This window comes from Ictidomys tridecemlineatus, chromosome 6 (genome assembly GCF_052094955.1).
Source record: "Ictidomys tridecemlineatus isolate mIctTri1 chromosome 6, mIctTri1.hap1, whole genome shotgun sequence".
NCBI lineage: Eukaryota > Metazoa > Chordata > Mammalia > Rodentia > Sciuridae > Ictidomys > Ictidomys tridecemlineatus.
In genome coordinates this window covers 7,609,007-7,630,821 of record NC_135482.1, presented here as the reverse complement: position 1 = coordinate 7,630,821, position 21,815 = coordinate 7,609,007, and the positions used below count along the sequence as shown (strand labels likewise).

Below are 21,815 nucleotides of genomic sequence, written 5' to 3'. Positions count from 1 at the left end.
GGCCAGTCTTTGCAACTTAGCAAGATCCTGACTCAAAATAAAAAGGGCCAGGGGTGTAGCTCAGTGGTAGAGTACTCTTGGGTTCAGTCCCTGGTACCATGCCAAAAAACAACCAAAAAATCAAAGAATGAAAAAGGAATACATGCTTGTCAAAAGATAGTCAAGCAGCAAATGTGGATATAGAAACTGAGACTCCTCTTTTGCCCTCTTTCCCCTTGTGATCTTCCTAAATATTTTTTTAAATATATTTAAAACAACAACTGGATCTTTTCCCCCAACTTACTTCTCTGTGTGTGTATGTGTATGTTGTTCTAGGAATTGAACTCAGCAGTGCTCTTTCATTGAGACACACTCCCAGCACTTCCAGCTTTTTTATTTTATTTTGAGATGGGAGTCTAAGTTGCTGAGGCTGTCCTCAAACTTGTGATCCTCCTGCCTGATCCTCATGAGTAGCTGGGATTACAGGAGTGCACCACCACACCTGACTTCCCAACATTATTCTTGCTTTTGTGACTTGACACTTTTTGAAGGCTTTTATTCTTTGAAACTTCTGCAACACCTTCTGTTATGATGGTGTCATGGTTTTAGTATTAGGTGTCCCTCAAAAGCCCATGTGTGAGGGGCAGGGACTGTAGCTCAGTGGCAGAGTGCTTGCCTTTTACGTGTGAGTCACTGGGTTAAATCCTCAGCACCACATAAAAATGAACAAATAAAATAAATGTTTGCTGTCCATCTGCAAATGCAAAAATTAAAAAATAATTAATAAAAAAAAAGCTCATGTGTGAGACAGTGCAAGAACATTCAGAGATTAAATGATTGTGAGAGCTTTCAGTGACTCCATCCCCTGATAGGGATTAACTGAGTGGTAATTGAAGGCTGGGGGTGTGTGGCTGGAGGAGGTGGGCCTTGGGGGCATGCCGTTAGGGTATATCTTCTCACTGGCAAGTGGAGTCTTTCTGTTTTTTGATCGTAATGGGAGCTGCTTCCTTCCATCACACTCTTCCCTGCTGTTCTCCCTCACCTCAAGCCCTGAGGGATTGAGCCAGCTGTACATGGAGGAGACCTCTCTGACTGTGAGCACCCAAATGAAATTTCATCCTTAAAATTTTTCTGGCCAGATCTTTTGGTTACAGCAATGAAAAAGCTGACTAACATTCTATCTAAAAGATTTTTTGGTGACCTTCACTTCTTCAATTCGTACAGTAAATATTTTATTAAACATTCTTTTTTTTTTTTACTTTTTCATTTTCTTTTCTTAATTGCTTTTATTTTTTAAATACATGACAGCGAAATGCATCACAATTTTTATTACACATATAGAACACAATTTTTTCATATCTTTGTATATAAAGTATGTTCACACCAATTCATTCTTCATACATGTACTTTGGATAATCATGTCCATCACATTCCACCATCGTTGCTAACCCCTCTGCCCTCTATCTAGCGTTCATCTATTCCTCCCATGCTCCCTCTCCCTACCCCACTATGAGTCAGTCACTTTATATCAGAGAAAACATTTGCCATTTATTTTTGGGGGGTTTGGCTAACTTCAATTAACATTATCTTCTCCAACTGCATCCATTTACCTGCAAATGCCATGATTTTATTCTCTTTTATTGCTGAGTAATATTCCAATGTGTATTTATGCCACATTTTTTAAATCCATTTATCTACTAAAGGGTTATTGAACATTTTTATTCTTAGATCTTTATACACAGGTTTATTTCTATAGAAGATTTTGTCTTCTGGGTACTTTATAGTAAAACTTATAAAATCTGTGGGCATGTGTGATTTACATGAAAATAGTTGTTAATAAACTGCCTTTTTTAAAAGCTGTATCAGGGACTGGGAATATAGCTCAGTTGGTAGAGGGCTTGACCTCACATGCACAAGGCCCTGGGTTCAATCCCCAGCACCAAAAAAGAAAAAAAGAAAGCAGCTTTATTAGGCCAGGCGTGGTGGCACACATCTGAAATCCCAGCGGTTTGGGAGGCTGGAGCAGAAGGATAATCGAGAGTTCAAAGCCTGTCTCAGCAAAAGTGAGGTGCTAAGCAACTCAGTGACCCTGTCTCTAAATAAATTACAAAAAAAATAAATAAATAAAGCAGGGAATATGTTTCAGTGGGCATGTGCCCCTGAGTTCAATCCCCAGTACCAAAAAAGCTGTATCATTGTTCACCTCCATCAGTAGTATGTACAAATAACTATTTTTTCACGCTTTTTATGATAATAAAATACTTTTTCTTTAAATTTTTGCCACTGTAGCTGGGTGCAGTGGTGCACACCTATAATTCTAGCAGCTCAGGAGGCTGAAGCAGGAGGATTGTGAGTTCAAAGCCAGTCTTAGTAACTAAGTGAGACCCTAAGGAACTTAGCAAGACCCTGTCTCTAAATAAAATATAAAAAGGAGCTGGGGATGTGGCTCAGTCAATCCCCAAACCCCTACCCAAAAAATTTGCCACTATAATATTTTACTGTTTTAGTTTTGCATTTTTCTGTTTATTGAGAAATGGACTATCTTTTGTTAGTTTATTTTTATTTTATGTATCATCTATTTACTTTTCTATTTTCTTATTGGATTGTTTGGTTTTGGGGGGGATTGAATGCAGGGTGCTTAATCACTAAGCCACATCCTCAGCCCCCTTTTTTATATTTTATTTAGATACATAGTCTCACTGAGTTGCTCAGTGCCTCACTAAGTTGCTGAAGCTGACTTTGAACAATCCTTCTGCCTCAGCCTCCCTGATGGGATCATAGGCATGCGCCACCATGCCTGGCAGATTTTTGTTTTTTAAAGCTTTTAGGAGTTTTTCATAGATTTTATTTTTATTTTTTATTTTTTTTAGTCTTCGGTGGACACAACATCTTTATTTGTACGTGGTGCTGAGGATCAAACCCAGGGCCTCGCGCATGCCAGGCAACCGCGCTACCGCTTGAGCCACATCCCCAGCCCCTTCATAGATTTTAGATAGTAACCTTTGTTGAGGTGTTTTAACTATTTTCTTTCAGTCTTTGTCATCTAACATTGGGATAACTTTCATACTAATAAGTTTTTAAAATTTTTATAGAGTAAAATCAGCCTTTATGGTTTCCATGTTTCCTGTTTACCCAGAGCAGTCTTCTTCCTTACCCTAATACAATATGTTATCCTTCATTTCTTTGCTTTACTTTTTACATTTAGTCCTTTATTTGAACTGGCTTATGTCTTTGTATGTGGTGTGAGGCAGAGATCTAGCCTATTTTTTCTCCGAAGTGATTTCTAGAATGGCTCTTATCCATTGACATCGGTCCGTAAGAGCAGCTGTTTCACTGTGTGGAATCCAGAGGACACAGGTGATGTTACTTTCTGAGGATCAGAAAGCAAATTCTTGAAGGTTAGGACTGAAATTACCTTGTTGGATGATGTGTGCCATTTTGTTTTCTCATTTAACATTTTGATTATATATTCTGGAAGCCTTAAAAAATTATTTCATTTCTGTGGTGTTTCAGTAGAATTAAGATCTGTTAAAAGGGAAGTTAAGGGTGCCGTGCATGCATAAAGCTCTCTTAAAAATATTAGATTTTTTAACTTTTATAATTTATTTATTTATTTTATGTGGTGCTAAGGATTGAATCTAGGGCCTCACACGTGCTAGACTAGCGCTCTACTGCTGAGCTACAATGCCGGCCCAAAATAATAGACTTTTGATAATGAAAAATATCTGTGCTAAACTATTAATATTTTGATTGATTGTGCTGAATTTCAGTGTGTGTGCATGAGTGAGATTTTAGAGTACATAGTTTTAAACAATAGTTTCAATGGTATTGCTTTTGAATGGGGCTTATTTTACTGTATCTAATGTAATCATTTTCTGAGGATATTCACTTTAAAAGAACTACTGTAGCAAAGTAGACAAGTTGATTGCCATATAATTACTGCATTAAAATTACACAGCTTTAATTCCATGACATGTATAACTCAGGAGTAAATATAAAAACTATGACATCTTACCAAAAAGCAACATAAACAGATTTTTGCTTCTTGGTTATTTTACCATGCTTTTGGAAAGCTCATTTGGATACTGTGTTTCTATTTAGGCAGGCTATCCATGTAGTTTTTTTGTTTAATACTTATTTTTAGTTGTAGTTGGACACACTATCTTTAATTAATTTATTTTTATGTGGTGCTGAGGATCAAACCCAGGTTCTCATGTGTGCTAGGGGAGCTCTCTACTCTGAGCCACAACCGCAGCCCCATAGATGTAGTTTTGATTTGGATTTTTTTATGATACCCATCATGGCCTAGATGTTTGATGGAAGATTGTTTTAAGCAATTTCAAAGTTAAATCAGTTTTGGTGTGGTGATAAGGTGAGTTTGGTCTCTTTCACTTCCCTCTGTATCAATATAATATATAAACAAGTTTAAATTTTAAATTTCGGTGCTGAAATTGACTCATACTCTCAAAAGATACTTGTCTTTGCTGAAAATAATTCAGTTTGCTTAGTAAACTTTCGTTGACAACATTTTAATTTTTTGGTTCATTTTATGAAAGGCCATTATTAAAAACAAATCTCTGAAAGCATAATTGCTTTTTTTTTGTACTGGGGATTGAAGCCAAGGGCTCTTAACCACATCCTCAGCCCTCTTTACATATTTTATTGAGAGACAGGGTCTCTCTCTGAGTTGCAAAGTGCCTTACTAAGTTGCTGAGGCTGGCTTTGAGTTCACGATCCTCCTGCCTCAGCCTCCCGAGCCACTAGGATCGCAGGAGTGAAAGCAGAATGCGGAAGGGACATTTGCACACCCACGCCACTGCAGCATTACTCACAGGACCCAGGAGGTGGGAGCAGCCTAGACCCCCACACACACACACAGATGAAAGGCTGAGCAAAATATGGCACTCAGGTATATATGCAGTGGGAAAAGTGCAGCCTTAAAAAGAAAAAAAAACCCTTGTCATGTTGCTACAACATGGATACATGTTGACAACATCATGCCAAGCGAAATAAGCCAGTCACAAAAAGAAAAATACTATATAATTCTACTCAAAGTATCTACAATAAACTGGGCACTATGGTGCACACTTGTAATCCCAGCGGCTTGGGAGGCTGAGGCAATAGGATGGAGAGTTCAAAGCCAGCCTCAGCAACTTAGTGAGGCCCTAAACAACTCAGTGAAACCCTGTCTCAAAATTAAAAATAAGGGCTGGGGATGTGGCTCAAGCGGTAGCGCGCTCGCCTGGCATGCGAGCAGCCTGGGTTCGATCCTCAGCACCACATACCAACAAAGATGTTGTGTCTGCCGAAAACTAAAAATAAATATTAAAAATTCTCTCTCTCTCTCTCTCTCTCTCTCTCTCTCACTCTCTCTTAAAAAAAAATTAAAAATAAATAAATAAATGCCAAGGGCTAAGGGGAATTAATGTTCAATGGGCATAGAGTTTCAGTTTTGCAAGATGAAAAAGTTCTAGAGATGTGTTGTATATATATAGAAATATACTGACTGAACACTACTGAACTATACACTTAAAAATGGTTAAGAATGGGGTTCAGGGTATAGCTCAGTGGTAGATGGTTTGCCATACATGTGCAAGGCCCCAGCACTGCAAAAACAAAGAGAAAAATAAAGGAGAGGTTAAGGTGATACATGTTTTGTTTTTGTTTTTAAATCACAATTCATTTTTTTTTTTTTTGATGCTAGTAACAGAACCCAGGGCCTTGTGAATGCCAGGTAAATACAACACCACTGAACTGTGCCTCCAGACCTTTATTTACCACAATTTTAGCAAATTTAGTGGGTTCAATTCCCAGCACTGCAAAAACAACAACAAAAAACCTTAATGAAATCAACATGATGGTTAACACCTTTAATCCCAGCTACTAGGGAGGCTGGAGGAAGAGGATAGCACATTTAAGGTCAGCCTCAGCAATTTACTGACACTCTGTCTCAAAATAAAAAGGAATGGGGATGTGGTTCATTAGTAAAGCACCCCTGGGTTCCGTCCCCAATAGTAAAAAACAAAACAAAACAAAATTTTAAAACTTAATGATCAAATTAAAATGTACTTTAAATGGAAATTGCAGCCTAAATTTTAAAGGCTTAATATAGAAAATTATATAACGTTAACTGCACACTAGTTTTTAATTTTATTCTTTTTATATATACACGACAGTAGAGTGTATTTTGACATACTATACATACATGGAGTATAATTTATTCTAATTAGGATCTCATTCTTGTGATTGTATATGATGTGGAGTTTCACTGGCCATGTATTAATATATGAACATAGGAAAGTTAAGTCCAATTCATTCTACTGACTTTCCTATGCCCATTCTCCCCTCTCTTCTCTCTATTCCCCTTTGTCTAATCCAGTGAACTTCTGTTCTTCCCTCCTCTACCTTATTGTGTATTAGCATCCGCATATCAGAAAGAACATTCAGCCTTTGGATTTTTGGGATTGGCTTATTTCACATTTACCAGTAAATGCCATAATTTCATTCTTCTTTATGGCTGAGTAATATTCCATTGTGTATATGTACCATATTTTCTTTATCCAATCATCTGTTATAAGGCACCTCAGTGGGTTCTGTTGCTTAGCTATTGTGAATTGAACTGCTATAAACATTGATGTGGTTGCGTTACTGTAGTATGTTGATTTTAGGTCCTTTGAGTATATAATCTCCATTCTGCTTTCTAGAGTGGTTGCACCAATTTATATCCCCACTAGCAGTGTGTGAGTAAACCTTTTCCCCCACATCCTCACCCACATTTATTTTTGCTTGATAATTGCCATTCAGACTGGAGTGAGATGGAATCTCAGTGTGGTTTTAATTAGCATTTCTCTAATTGCTAGAGTTGTTGAACATTTTTTCATGTATTTTTTGATTATTTGTATTTTTCCTATAAAATGCTTGTTCAGTTCCTTTGCCCATTTATTGATTGGGTTATTTGTTTTTTCGTGTTGTTTGGGTTCTTTATATATCCTAGAGATTTAATGCTCTATCTGAGGTACAGATGGCAAAGATTTTGTCCCATTCTGTAGGCTCTCTCCTCACATTCTTGATTGTTTCTTTTGTTGTGAAGAAGCTTTTTAGTTTGATACCCTCCCATTTATTGATTCTTGATTTTATTTCTTGTGCTTTAGTAGTCTTATTGAAGAAGTTGGTTCCTAAGCCGGCTGATGGAGAGTTGGGCCTAAATCTAGAAGATGTAGGGTCCCTGGTCTAATGCCAAGGTCCTTGATCCAATTTGAATTGTGCATGGTGAGATATAGGGTCCTATTTAATTCTGCTACATATGGATTTCCAGTTTTCCCAGCACCATTTGTTGAAGAAGCCATCTTTTCTCCAATGTATATTTATAGTGCTTTTATTTAGTATGAGATGACTATTTATGTGGATTTGTCTCTGTGTCTTCTGTTCCGTTCCGTTGGTCTTCATGTCTGTTTTTGTGCTGATTCCATTAAGTGCACACTTGTAATTCAGCAACTCAGATGGAGGATTGCAGGTTAAAGATCAGTTTGGGCAACTTAGTGAGACCCTGTCTCAAAACACAAGAGGGCTGGGGATGTAGCTCAGAAGAGCACCCTGAGTGTGATCCCCAGTACCATGATATATCTAGATAGATGTATTGATATGTGTACATATAAATCATTAACTTTTGAATTGATTTTATGTTGAAATTATAATCTTTTGTATATATTAAATAAAACATTATTTAAAGTTTTAAAAATCTCAGTTCATAATGTGCTTTATAGACAGCATCCCCTTTTTAGGGATTTGATAGAATCTTAAGAAATGAAAGAAATTGTATCAATCCCTTTATTTCTATATCTACTGTCTTATGGTACCATCTGTTTTTATTTTGCTCTCTAATGGAGCATCTGTTGAGAGGCTGCAGGAGAGACTAATAAGGAAATCAAAGTGTTGAAGACAATTTAATATTGAAGACTCAGGTGAAGAATGTTGTCTGCATTGTTGTTCATACCCAGTGTGGTGTGATGGGACTTTGTGCTCTGGTCTGTTGTGGGGTTTTTGTTATTGTTTTTGTTTTATTGTTTTGTTTTTTTAATTTGTGGTACTAGGGATGGAATCCAGGAGCATGCTACCACTGAGTTATTTTCCCAGCCCTTTTATTTTTTATTTTGAGACAAGGTCTCTGTAAGTTGCTGAGATTGGCCTTAAACTTTTGATCCTTCTTCCTGTCTCAGCCTCCCACTTCAGAGGAATTACAGGTGTGGGACACCACTCCCACCCTTCCAGGTATTATTATTATTTTTTTTTTTTTTTTGTGGTGCTGGGGATTGAACCCAAAGTCTTGTGCATGCAAGCTATATTCCCAGCCCCTAGTTAATATTTTTAAGGGACTTAACTTCTAACGTCTTGATTAAATTCTCTGTTTCCTAATTACATTCTTCTCAATCCAAATGCCTAGTTAAAAAATGCCCTTTTTTGGGGCTGGGGATGTGGCTCAAGCGGTAGCATGCTCGCCTGGCATGCGTGCGGCCTGGGTTCGATCCTCAGCACCACATACCAACAAAGACGTTGTGTCCACCGAGAACTAAAAAATAAATATTAAAAATTCTCTCTCTCTCTCCTCTCCCACTCTCTCTTAAAAAAAATGCCCTTTTTTATTTTTCTAAATTATTGATTACATAGACCTTTCAGAAGTTCTAACAATATGTCCTTACCTTGTCTTTATTTCTGTTCTTAAGCTAACTCCTTACTTTATATGTGACTGTCTTTGTTGGGTTCATCTCATATGTAATGCAATTTTTAAACATTTATTCTCCCCAAATATTTATAGTGAAGATTCCTGGGCAGGGGATATAGCTTAGTGGTAGAGCACTTGTGCGGCAAGGTCTGGGTTTGATTCCCAGCACTGCAAAAAAAAGAAGTTTCTTTTTTAGGATATTCCTTATTTCATATTTGACTACCACTAAGCTTTTTGGGAATCATTAATTTGGTTGTTTGTTTAAAAATGTTGGACAGCTCTATAGTGTTTTCTAAATACAGAAAATATAGAAATATTTTCAGATCGTGAATTTTACAGATAATCATCTTCAAAACACAGATGTTGGTAGTTGAGCATAGAAAGGTTTTTTTAAAAAACATTTTCTGTTCTTCAACTTTTTTTCTTTCTTCCTTTGAATCATTAAAATACGTGTTTGTTGAGCCTAGTGGATGTGATGTACACTCATAATCCCAGTGACTCAGGAGGCTAAGACAGGAGACTGGCGAGTTTGAGGTCAGCAACTTAACAAGACCCTTTCTCAAAATAAAAAAGGGCTGGGGATGTGGCTCAATGGTAAAGTTCAATCCCCGGTACCAAAAAAAAAAGGAAGAAGAAGAAAAAAGTGCATGTTGAAATAAATGCATTAAGAATTCTGGGGGCTGAGGTTGTGGCTAAGTGGTAGAGTGCCTGCCTCACACGTGTGAGGCACTGGGTTCGATCCTCAGCACCACATAAAAATAAATAAAGATATTGTGTCGAACTACAATTAAAAAGATATTAAAAAAAAAAAAAGAATTCGGAATGGCTCAGCACGGTGAGTGTACACCATTGGCTCCGGAGGCCACGGAAGTGCTCTATCACTAAGCTATATCCCAGTTCAAAGCCATCCTCAGCAATGGCTCAGTGCTAAGCAACTCCGAGAGACCCTGTCTCTAAATAAAATACAAAATAGGGCCGAGATGTGGCTCAGTGGTTGAATGCCTCTGAGTTCAATCCCTGGTACCAAAAATAAGAAAAAAAAGAAGTGCTAAATGGAACTCCCAGTGAACTCAGTTATTATAAGCTTTTCTATATAATCTTTTCATATTTGGAGGGGGAGGAGAAATAAGTTTTATTTTAAGTTTAATTTGTATTTAGAAAATGCCACAAGAAGTTCAGTAGATGATATTTTATGCTCATGGAAATTTTGCTTTTGGAAACTTGAGTAAAATCATCAACATTTTGTACTATATCTATAGGAAACTTTCTTTTGTAATAAATTTTCTAATTTGCACTTAAGTTGCTTTAAAAATGAACTCTCTGAAAATGTCTTTTTTTTTTCTCTAAGTGTCTTGGAATCATAATAAATAAGTTCTGGAGCCTATTTTATGAAGTTCTTCTTGGATACCTGGACCACAGTAAGAGTTCCTTCAGTACATATGTTTCCCACCTACTGCATACTCCGAGTTTCTCTTACTTTTAGGCTAAGGTGATGACTTGAAACAATGGTGGACAGGGTTGATCATATAGCTTCCAGAAAATTGAAATTAATTTTATAAATAAAAGTCTTATTTTGCTTATATTTTTACTTATAGACAAATAATATGCCTTTACTTGAAACATAAAATGAGTTTATTCTTCTTTTCTTCTTGAAAATGGTGTTTAATTTAAGGCTTCTTTCCCGTGGATATCGTTGTCATGTAGTTGTAAAATGTTTTGACTCTTCATCAGTATGTAAATATAGGTCAAGATAAGTAGGTCAGCATCAAGAAACTCCAGGGCTGTCCCAAAGGAAGCTAGTGTTTATTTCCCCCAAATTTCATGATGGATCACTAGAGGGTAGGCACCAGTTCTGTCCTGAGCACCCTCCTTGGGTTTCTCTTCAACTAGTCATCTGTGGGGTGAGATAGAGAGGAGTGGGAGAGGTGGGCAGCCAGAAGGTCAGGTTCAGTGAGGCTTTATACTTGATCTTTAGCTCTACAAGGACAGATTTTTGTTGTCTTGGTCCTTGTCTAGAAAAGTGCCTCGCACACAAAAAGCATCACAAAGCATATATTGAATTAATGAAAATGTCCCTACATCTTTGTCCCTATTTTGCCTATCACTTTGAAAACCTAAGCTGGGGTTATTAAAAATCTTGAAATTCTAGCATTTTATTTGTTACTAGAAATACTTGACTTGGTATTCAGTGCTTCTAGAACTGTCTGAACATTTTCTTAACTTTGTTTGTTTGTTTTGATACTGGAGATTATACCCAGAGGTGCTTTGCCACTGAGCTACATTTCCACCCTTTTTATTTTTTATTTTGAGACAGAGTCTCCGCTGAGGGTCTCTCAGAGTTGCTGAGGGTGGCTTCTGAACCAGTGATCTTTCTGCCTCAGGCCCTCAAATTGGTGGGGTTACGGGCAAGCACCACCCTGCCTGCCTCATTTTCTTAACTTTTAAGGACTTTTATAAAATGCCGTTAGTCTTCTTACCTCTATTTCAGAAACTTCCTGTTCTTCTGAGTGGTGCCTCTTAAAGTCTCTTCCAGGAACCATGTACATACATCTGATTTCCTTTCCCAGTATGTGCCTCTGTTCTGACAATCAGACCCTCCTTTCTAGCCAGAAACAAATTCATATTTTGTGAGAATGCTCTTTAAGGAAATGAAAATTAATTTCAAATAAAAAATTAGATTTAAAAGTAAATATTTATTTTAAAAATGTTATTAACATACATACTTATGGAATATAATAATGATGTTTTATACATGAATACATTATATAGTGATTAAGTCAGAGTAATTAACATACTCTTTACCTTAAACATTTATTATTTCTTTGTTATGAGAACATTCAAAACCCTCTCTTCTGGCTATTTGAAATGTATAGTGCAAGCCTGGCGTGGTGGTGCACACCTGTAATCCTGTCGGCTTGGGAGGATGAGGCAGAAGGGTCACAAGTTCAAAGCCAGCCTTAGCAGCTTATTGAGGCTTTTAAGCAACTTAGTGATATGCTGTCTCAAAATAAAAAGTAAAAAGAGATGGGGATATGGCTCAGTGGTTAAGCACCTCTGGGTTTAATCCCTGGTCCCCCCCCCCCAAAAAAAAGGTACAGTGTAAGGGATCTTTATAATAAATAAACACATTCCTAAAATAAGTTTCTCTTAGAGGATCTGCAGAATGTCTATAGCCACTCTTAACTCCGCTGATATCAGGGGAACCATGACAGAAAGAAAGTGGGGATAGTGTGGTCTTAAGAATCTGGGTTAAGCCGGGCATGGTTGCACATGCCTTTAATTCCAGTGGCTTGGGAAGCTGAGGCAGGAGGATCACAAGTTTAAAGCCAGCCTCAGCAAAAGCAAGGTGCTAAGCAACTCAGTGAGACCCTATCTCTAAAATAAAATCCAAAATAGAGCTGGGATGTGGCTCAGTGGTCGAATGCCCCCAAGTTCAATCCCCAGTACCCCCCAAAAAAAGAAAGAAAGAAAAAGAATCTGGGTTAAGGGGCTGGGGATGTGGCTCAGTGGTAGAGCCTTTGCCTAGCATGTGTGAGGCACTGGGTTCGATTCTTACCACTGCATATAAATAAATGAATAAAATAAAGGTCCATCAACAACAAAAATACATATTTTTAAGAAAAAAAGTGTCTGGGTTAAGATGGTGATGAAAATACTTGCTTTGGTAGTTTATAAAAATAAACTGGGGGTGGGGAAATAAAGGTATGTAGCTAAGTGATAGAGTACTAGCATTCATGAGGCCCTGGATTCAGTCCTCAGCGCCACTTGCCCCCCTCACCCCAAAAATAGCCAGGTATAGTGATCCACACCTGGTAATCCCAGTGACTCAAGGGGCTGAGGAAGGATGATTGCAAGTATAAGGCTAGCCTTGACAATTTAATGAGACCTTGTCTCAGAATAAAATATATAGCTGGTGTGGTGGCATGTGCCTGTAATCCCAGCAGCTCGGGAAGCTGAGGCAAGAGGAACATGAGTTCAAAGCCAGCCCCAGCAAAAATGAGGCACTAAGCAATTCAATGAGATCCTGTCCATAAATAAAATACAAAAAAAGGGCTGGGGATGCGGCTTAGTGGTGAGTGTCCCTGAGTTCAATCCCTGGTACCCTGTCCCCCACCAATATAAAGATTTGGGGTTGTAGCTCCATGGTAGAGCATCATGGGTTCAATCCCCAGTACTACAATAAATAAATGAAGTAAATAAATAAAAATAGAAGTAAAAATCTAAAAAAGGAAAAGTTAAGGGGCCACTTAAAACAAAGTTGAATGATTTACTCCTCCTAATTTTTGTAACATATTCCAAAGCTACAATAATCAAAACATTGTGGTACTGGCATAAGGACCATGGCTTAAAGACCAACAAATAGGCCATGGAATAGATCAGAAAGTCCAGAAATAAACCTGTGCATATTCGTCAAATGATTATAGACAAGATTATCAGGGACATTCAGTGTGGAGAGGACAGTCTCTTCAACATATGATGATGGGGAATCATGCAAATTAAGGAAATTGGGCCCTTTTTACATCACAGAAAAATCAATAGGTTAAAGAGTAAAGTGTAAAATTTAAAACTATAAAAATCATAGGAAAAAAAAAACAGAAGAAGCTTGGTGAGGTCTAGGGATGTGTAACTCAGTGGTAAAGGGTTTATCTAGCATATAGGAGGCTCTGGCTTCAATCCATCACCAGTGTGGGGAGAAAAATCTAATTGGCAATGATCTCTTAGATATAACAGGCAAAAATAGCCAAGTAAGATTATATCAGACTTCAAGACCTTGTGCATCAAAGCATACTACAGAATTAAAAGGCAGTGTACTGGTGGTGCACACTTGTAATCCCAGTGACCCAGGAGCTGAGGGAGGAAGACTGTAAATCCCAGGCCAGCCTGGACAACTTAGAGATGCGTTTCTCCAGCCTACCATTGGAGAAACCTTGCAAATCATACATCTGAGCCAGGTGCAGTGATGCACACCTGTAATCCCAGTGGCTCAGGAGGCTGAAGCAGGAGGATCACAAGTTCAAAGCCAGCCTCAGCAATTTAGTGAGGCCCTAAGCAATTCAGTGAGACCCAGTTTCAAAAAACTCAGTGGTTAAGTGCCCTTGGGTTTAATTCCCAGTACAAAAAAAAAAAAAATTCTAGTAAGAGGTGAATATTCAAGATATATGTAATAAGGGACTTCTACAACTCAGTAGCAACAACAACAACAAAAATCAATCTGCTGAGCATAGGGGCACATGCCTGTAAGCCCAGGGACTGAGTAGGCTGAGGCAGGAGGATCCCAATTCCAGGCCAGACTCAGCAACTTAATGAGACCCTGTCAAAATAAAGAAATTTTTAAAGGGCCAGGGATGTAGCTCAGTGGTAAAGCACCCCTGGGTTCCATCCCTAGTGCTGTAAAGGCAAGGGAGGTGGGGAGACAAACCTGATTAAAAAAATGGGCAAAGAACTTGAATAGACATTTCTCCAGAAATGGTCAACAAGCATGTGAAATGATGCTTACTATTATGAATTATCAGAAAATTGCAAATCAAAATTACAGTGAGATGTCACCCCCACACCCATTATGATGGCTGCTATTTAAACAAAATCCGGCAACTAACAGGAGCTGTTAGGGATGCAGAGCTTTGTGCACTGTTGGTACCGCTGCAAAAATGATGCAGCTTCTATGGAAAATAGTATGGAGCCTCCTCAGAAAATTAAAAACAGAACTACCATTATGATCAGCAGTTCCTCTTCTGAGTATAACTCCAAAAGGGTTGAAAGCCGGGTCTGGAATTGATGTTTGCATACCCTTCCTCATAGCATCATTGTGCACTCATGCCAAAGAAGGCAAAGGCAAACTCAATATTCATCGGCAGATGAGTGATTGTACAAAATGTGCTATCTCACACAATGGAATATTATTCAGCCTTAAAAAGGAGGGAAATCCTATTACATATTATAACGTGGGTGAACCCCGAGGAAATAATGCTAATGGAAAGAAACCAGTCACAGAAAAAAGGTGAGTATTGTATGATTCCACTTATATAAAATATTTAGAGCCAGATGTGATGGCGCATACCTATAATCCTAGCAACTCAGGAGGCTGAGGCAGAAGGATCACAATTTCAAGGCCAGCCTCAACAATTGAGATAGATCCTTTCTCAAAATAAAAACAAGGTCTGAGGATATAGCTCAGTGGTAGAGCATCCCTGGATTCAATCCCCAGTACCGGTGTGGAGGGGGGAATCCTTAAAGCAGTTAGAATCATAGAAAACAGAACAGTGCCTTGGGTGGGGGTGGGAGGACTTGAGAATTTCACATTTGATAGATGAAAAGACATTAGATATTTATTTCACCATAATGTGAATATACTAATATTTAATAGTACCGAGCTGAACTGTACACTTTCAGTGGTTAAAGTGGTAAATTTTATATGATGCAGGGTTTGTTTTTATTTTCTTTAACCACAATAAAACTTGAAAGCATACATTGTAGAGGACAAATAGGAGGATCATTGTTCACACTCCTTTTAGGGATCTGGGAGGGGCAGTAAACACAAGGGTCCTGCACCTTAGGCTTCCATGAGATTCACAGCAAAGCCACTGTGGTTGACAATTCTAACCCTGCCCTTCCTTTGAAGTCAGCAGAGCTGAGCTGTATACTGCCTCCATTTTCTCACTCCTGTCTCTCTCAAGGCAGAGCCATACAGTTCACAATTTATCTTACACTCTCTTGTGGACTGTCTCATGTGTGTCTTTTTTCCTTTTTGTGAACCCAGGGCCTTACTCATACTAGCTAGGCAAGCACTTTACCTCTGAGCTTTATCTGCAGCCCCCTCATGTATGTGTCTTATCTGCCAAATGTAGAATAAATGTTGTCTTCTTCTACACTCTGTAACTTCCTTACCTCTATTTTATTTATTGTTATGTGGTGCTGAGGATGGAACCTAGTGCCTCACACATGCGAGGCAAGTGCTCTGCGCTGAGCCACAACCCCAGCCCTATCTAATACTTCTTAATGGTTAACATATTTAGGAATTTTTGTAAAGTGAGAATTGTTTTTGAATGTAATGAGAATTTTATAAATGCTAAACATAACAGTGAATGAAATTGCTGAATAGTTGTGTTTCAAGGACATTTAAGCAATTTTGTTGATTTTTATAGTTATAATTTTCTTTCTGTATTTTGGACTTGAATTTTTTTGGGTCCCAAACATTTTCATAGACCTCTTATAAACTTATAGACTCTTGATATTAAGTAGAGTGACTGGAGAAAGTGCTTGTATTCACGCTTCTGCTGAGAACTCTTCTGTGACCCTGATTTGATCATTACACAGTGTCTGCTTATTTTGAAACATCACACTGTGTCTCATAAACATGTACAATTATTATGTTTCAGTTATACAAAATAAACAAACAAAAAAGTCTTCTTTCCACTATTCCTAAAAAAAAAAAAAAAAAAAAAAACTTAAATGGCCCACAGGACTCAAAAAAATCTAGCTCCTCCTACATACATATATATATTTTTTTAATATTGGTACTAGGGATTGAACCTAGGGACACTTTACAACCTAGCTACACCCCAACCCCTTTATTTTTTAGTTTGATACAGGGTCTCACTGAGTTGCCTAGGCTGGCTTGGAACTTGGAATCCCCCTGCCTCAGCCCTCCTGAGTCACCGGGATCACAGGCGTGCATCACTGTCCCAGCTCCTTGAACCTTTTAAAGGTCCTCTTGTACCACACTCTCACACCCACATGTCCTAGCCTCCTGCTGTTCCCTCATGTTCCTTGATCACCAAGCAGCTGCTTTTCAGCTGAAAGGTTACTCCTGAGTGGAGCCTACCCTAACCACCTCTATAAAGCGAGTCTCCCTCAGTAGTAATACCTGGCTCCCCAAGTGTGTATTTCCATCTCCTATGAGGATGCTGGCTCCCTGTGGACCAGAACCTTCTAACTATTGTATTTCCAGCACTTAGCACAAAATCTGACACAGCTATTATTATACACTTGTTGAACAAATGAAGAGTTATATTAACACAAAATTTAAACATTCTTATATTGTTGATATGAACTTTACATGGTCACATGAATTATTTGTTTAAAACTACCAAACTCTGTTTGCTAATATTTCATTTAGGGTTTTTGCATTTGTCTTCACAAGTGAAGATTGGTCTTCAGTTTTATTTTTTGTACCATATTAGTCCAGATGGGGCTCAGGAATATACGTTAGCCTTCCGGAAGAAATTAAGAACCTTTTCCCTTATATCCTCATAAATTTTAGAACAGGTAACATTGAAATTATCTGTTCTATGAAAGTTTGGTAGAATTCACTCAGAAAAATATTGGTGATGCAGTTTCAGTGACTGGTTTTTTGAATAGCTTATAAATTTCTGCTGTGGGTGGTTGTTTCTCTAATTTTCTTGAGTTTATTTTGATAGTTTTATTTTCCTTGACGATCATCCATTTTCTTCAGATTTAGTCTTCAAGTTTATTGACATAAAGTTATGTGTAATTCTCATACAAAGTGAAAGCTCCTTTCTAAATTTAGTTGTATCCTCTTTCTCAGTTCTAATGTTCATTTATCACTTCTCTCTCTCTCTTTTTTTATTGATCAGATTTCCTAAAAGATTATCTATTTTTGTTGTGTGTTAAAAACAAAAAGCAGCACAGGCCTATAATCCCAAGTGGCTTGGGGGACTGAGGCAGGAGGATTGCAAGTTCAAAGCCAGCCTCACCAACTTAGTAAGACCCTGTCTCATAATACAAAAAAGGGCTGGGGATGTGGCTCAGTGGTTAAGTGATCCTGGGTTCAATCCCTGGTACCAAAAAAACCCCAATAAATAAGAAACAGATGTTGGGGGCTGGGGTGGTTGTTGCTCAGTGGTAGAGTGCTTGTGTAGCATGTGCAGGGCCCTGGGTTAGATCCCCAGGATCGCCAGCACCACCACCACCAGAGATGTTGGTTCTGTTGATCTAGGCTTGTCTTTTATTGTTGCTGTTACTACTTTGTATTTATACTTTCATCATTGTTAATAATATCTTTTTTGGGTTTATGATTCTTTCTTAGATTTATTTTTTTCTGTACTGGGGATCCAACCTAGGTGTTTGAGCTTGCTAGGCAAGCACCCTGTCACTAAGCTACATCCCCAGCCCTCTTTTTCTAGTTTTTTGTTTTTAAAAGTACTAGGGATTAAACCTAGGGGTCCTCTACTACCGAGCTACCCCTGCCCTCAGCTCTTCTTATTCCTTGAGATAAAGTGTCGCTGAATTTCTGAGGCTGTCCTGGAAGTTAGAGTCCTCCTACCTCAGTCTCCCAAGTTGCTGGGATTACAAGGGTGCATTACTCTGTCTGATTCTTCTTTCTAGATTTTTGAGTTAAATGTTCAGTTTGTTATTTAAAAGTTTTTTTCTAATAAAAATATTTGAGTAATGATATGTAACCTCCAAAGGTGTCAGCTTTTTTTTTTCTTTGTGCTGCTGGGGATTGAACCCAGGGCCTTGTGCATGAGACAAGTACTCTACTAGCTGAGCTATATCCCCAGCCAAATGTGCCAGCTTTGAAAGGTAACATTCTTTAGAATGTATAAATTCTTGTTTTTTGTTTTAAAAGGTAAATTGCTTTATTACTTTATATCTATGCTGTATAATAATAATAACTTTAAAACATTGTTTAATTGTTAATATAAAATACAGTAGAGTCCAATATGTCTGGAAACATAAGGAGAATAATGTATTTAGAATTTTTTAAAGAATATCTTTATTTATTTTTATGTAGTGCTGAGGATCGAACCCAGGGCCTCACATGTACAAAACAAGTCCTCTACCACTGAGCTACATGTATTTAGTATTGTACTTGTTTATTTTAGATGAGCAACTGGATAAATCACCCTTTAAATTTAGAGGTATTGCACACACACAAAAGTGTCTGTAGGTTGAAGAAAAAACATTATCTCAAAATGTGTTTTTTTGGCCTGGTGCAGTGGTGCACGCCTGTAATCCCAGCAACTAGGGAGGCTGGGGCGGGAGGATCGCCAATTCAAAGCCAGCCTCAGCAAAAGTGAGGCATAAGCAAATCAGTGAGACCCTGTTTCTAAATAAAATACAAAACAGGGCTAGGGCTAGGGGTGTGGCTCAGTGGTGGAGTGCCCCGAGTTCAATCCCTGGCACCACCCCCCAAAAAGTGTTTTTTCTGTTTCCTGACTTTTTGTGCAGCTTGTCATTTAACATACAAGACAATACATTAAAACATTTGTACTATAATATTCTACCTTGGGGAACGGAGACTTGGAAAATTCAGTTTCATGAAGAGATCATATCCATCACAAATTAAAACAAGGTGATAGTCAGTCTCCATGCATTTTAACATATTGAGCATGCGCTATGTTACGAAGGCTTTCTGTAACTCATCTGGAAGGTATTGGAAGGATAAAAATAGAGTAAATGTTCAGAATTTCCATCCTAGGAGTTTCCTGCTTTTGCCTACATCTCAACTGTCAGTCTAGGGCCTGTCTGTTCTCTTCAGTACTGTGCAGAGACAGTGGGAGCATTTTATACCACACATATCCAAGCTGCCAGATCGTCTAGGCGCTGGCCTCTGCCTGCCCTGAAACAGCGCCTTTCCTGTTCTTCTCAGAGTGGAAAAAGTGAAGGAGGGAGGTTGTAAAGACCCAGGAGCCAGGAAGACTGTGTGGGTTAGGCAGCATTAGCAGATTTCTTTTCAAGGAAAGCGGGTTTCCAGCGTCCTTTAGTTCTTTGCCTGCTGGCGTGTCAGCCTAGGTCATGTGGTAAAAGCACCATCAGGAAACATACCTTTCCTGGCTTCTAAAGACAGGTGGGGTCTGGTAAGTCACAGGCCATCTGCCATGACTTTCTACCATTTTAGTTGTTTTGTTTTTTTTAAGCCTCAAAACAGATAGAATGGATGAGGGTTTCTGGACAGTATGTGACTTTCATTCCTCTGAATTACTTATAATTACACAGGACATTTCTTCCTGATCAGCCCAGCCTCCCCCCATTCCTCTTTTTTGGTACTGGGGATTGAACCCAGAGGCACTTTACATAAACATTGAGCTACAACTCTAGTCCTTTCTGTTTTTGAGACAGGGTCTCGCCAAGGTGCTGAGGTTGGCCTCGAACTTGTGATCTTCCTGCCTCAGCCTCCCCAGTTGCTGTGATTACAGACCTGAACCACTGCACCTGGCTAGCCCAGGCCTTTTAATAGAGGTCCACGCAATTTATTCATTTATTTATTCACTTGCTATTTGGGGTTGGGTGTGGGGCCTCACAGAGCAGTGAAAAAAGATGCAGTATATGCTCTCAGTTTACAGTCTACAGGGAAAGATCAACATTAACAGATATTTTTCACAAATACTAAATTGCAGCTATGACCATTGCTTTGAAGAAGTCGTAAAGGGTGTCATGGGAGTATTTAACAGGAAGGCCCAGTCTAGACGAGGAGGTTTAAGAAGCTTTCCCTGGGCAGTGACTGATTTTTGACATGGCCAGGATAAGGTGAACAGAAGTGCTACAACAAAAGAAGCCAAGTAGGGAGTTTGAGAGCCGAACTCTCGGATGTCCAGTGTGTACACTCTGTACCTGCTGAAATGGAGGCCCAGAGAAAGGAGCGGTTTCCCTTGACTAATGAAGTTCTACTTCCTGTCAGCTGCAGGGCTAGAGAGGCAAGCTCAGAGTGGGTTTCTTAGGTGGGTAGAAATCAAGATGCCTATGGGAGAAGAAGAGACTTTGGGGTGCTGGAAGACAGGTAGGTTTTAATTTAGTGCCTAGTTTCTATCAGCTGCCGAGCTACTTCCTTAGGTGGGGGAAGGGATTAAAGATGACTCAGACCTGCCTTAGCCCAGAGGAACTCAAGTTTGCTGTGCTGTAGCATGGTTTTTATTTGGGTTTAGGGGAGGAGCCACCAAACTTGTGTTCACACAAAACAATAAATGTCAAGTTCTAAACTGGAAAACCAGTCCCTGTTCTGTAGCTGTCGGTTGTATGATTTGGGATGCCACTCTCAATTGCCACTCAGTTTATGCTTGGGCACATTCTCTTTCAGTCTTTTTCTGTGCTATTCAGGAGCTAGCTAGAAATCAGTTGTGCCCTGTATTTCACCTTAAGTTGCTTGTTTGGGTAAAGCTTTGTTTAAGCCCCCTTATAAAGAGGAGTTTGCCAGCCTATGCTTGCCCAAACATCTAGAGAATAACTAGCAAGGCAGCCAAGATAAAGAGGCAGGATCTGCAAGAATCGTTAGCAACTGAGCATATTTCTATAAACCAATAAAGGTTTTTCTATTTTGTTCATCTGTTACCCTTATGCTGTTGCCACTTTCACATGCAGTGTCTGTAGGCGGGAGTATGAGATAAACAGCATTGCACAAACGAAAGCGAGTGGAAAAGGGCTGCTTCCCCTTTAAGGCAGCTTCAGCCCCAACTCCCTCCCCTTTCCTGATTGACAAACCTACCCGAAGTCACATGATCCGCCTCTATTTGAAGGTCACAAAAAGCTGCTTCCTTTAGAGACAGAGGGGGAGAGAGAGAGAGCAAGAGGGAGAGCGAGTGAGAGAGAGAGTTAGTTCAAGCCAAAATGGCCGACAGAGTCTCTGCTGGTTTCTGAATATTTAAAATACAAAAAAACAGATAGACAAAAAGAATTCATTTTTTGGACCTTTTTTCATTTCCATTTCTACCTTGTATGCCTCAATTTGCTGGATTTAAGCACTGCTGCACTTTATGAGGTTGGTAAATATTTTCAATTTTTTTAAACCAATTGATTTATATGGATCTTGTCTAACCGTTTTCACTAGTGCTGTTGCAAATCGACATTTGTCTAGCATGGAGACTGGCTTCAGACATTTCATGAATCTTTGTAAATCAGACCCGTGATGTACTTTTGGTTCGGCATTTTGGAAATGGAAAAGACTTAGTAAAATATTTAAAATTTGAAATGATTGAATTGAACTTTTAGCTTATATGTAGATTTTCATCATCCTTTCTTTCTTGCAAATAAGTAAAGCTGCAAGTAGTTGGAAATTTGATATTTAGAAAGAGGATTTAAAAAAAAAAACACAGACCTCCCCCTCCCCCCTTAAATCTGCTGCAAAAATTTGCATAAATATAAATGGGTTTGCATTCTTTCG

At 38.7% G+C, this 21,815-nt stretch overlaps 1 protein-coding gene across 4 annotated transcripts in view; it reads left to right on the top strand.

Moving 5' to 3' along the window:
- Positions 1–21,815, top strand: part of Tnrc6b (trinucleotide repeat containing adaptor 6B) — a 248,970-nt gene that overhangs the window by 90,639 nt on the left and 136,516 nt on the right. The window contains exon 2 of one of the 4 annotated variants that reach the window (XM_078052690.1): positions 10,047–10,116. The exons of 2 other annotated variants lie outside the window; for them this stretch is intronic. Coding sequence is in view for 1 of the 2 variants with exons in the window: in XM_021724406.3 (XP_021580081.1) it covers positions 21,409–21,413 (5 nt within the window). In the remaining variant the exon portion in view is untranslated. Of the gene's footprint in view, positions 1–10,046; positions 10,117–21,184; positions 21,414–21,815 lie in introns of those variants that run through there. One more of the 4 variants, XM_021724406.3, reaches the window with a different exon arrangement.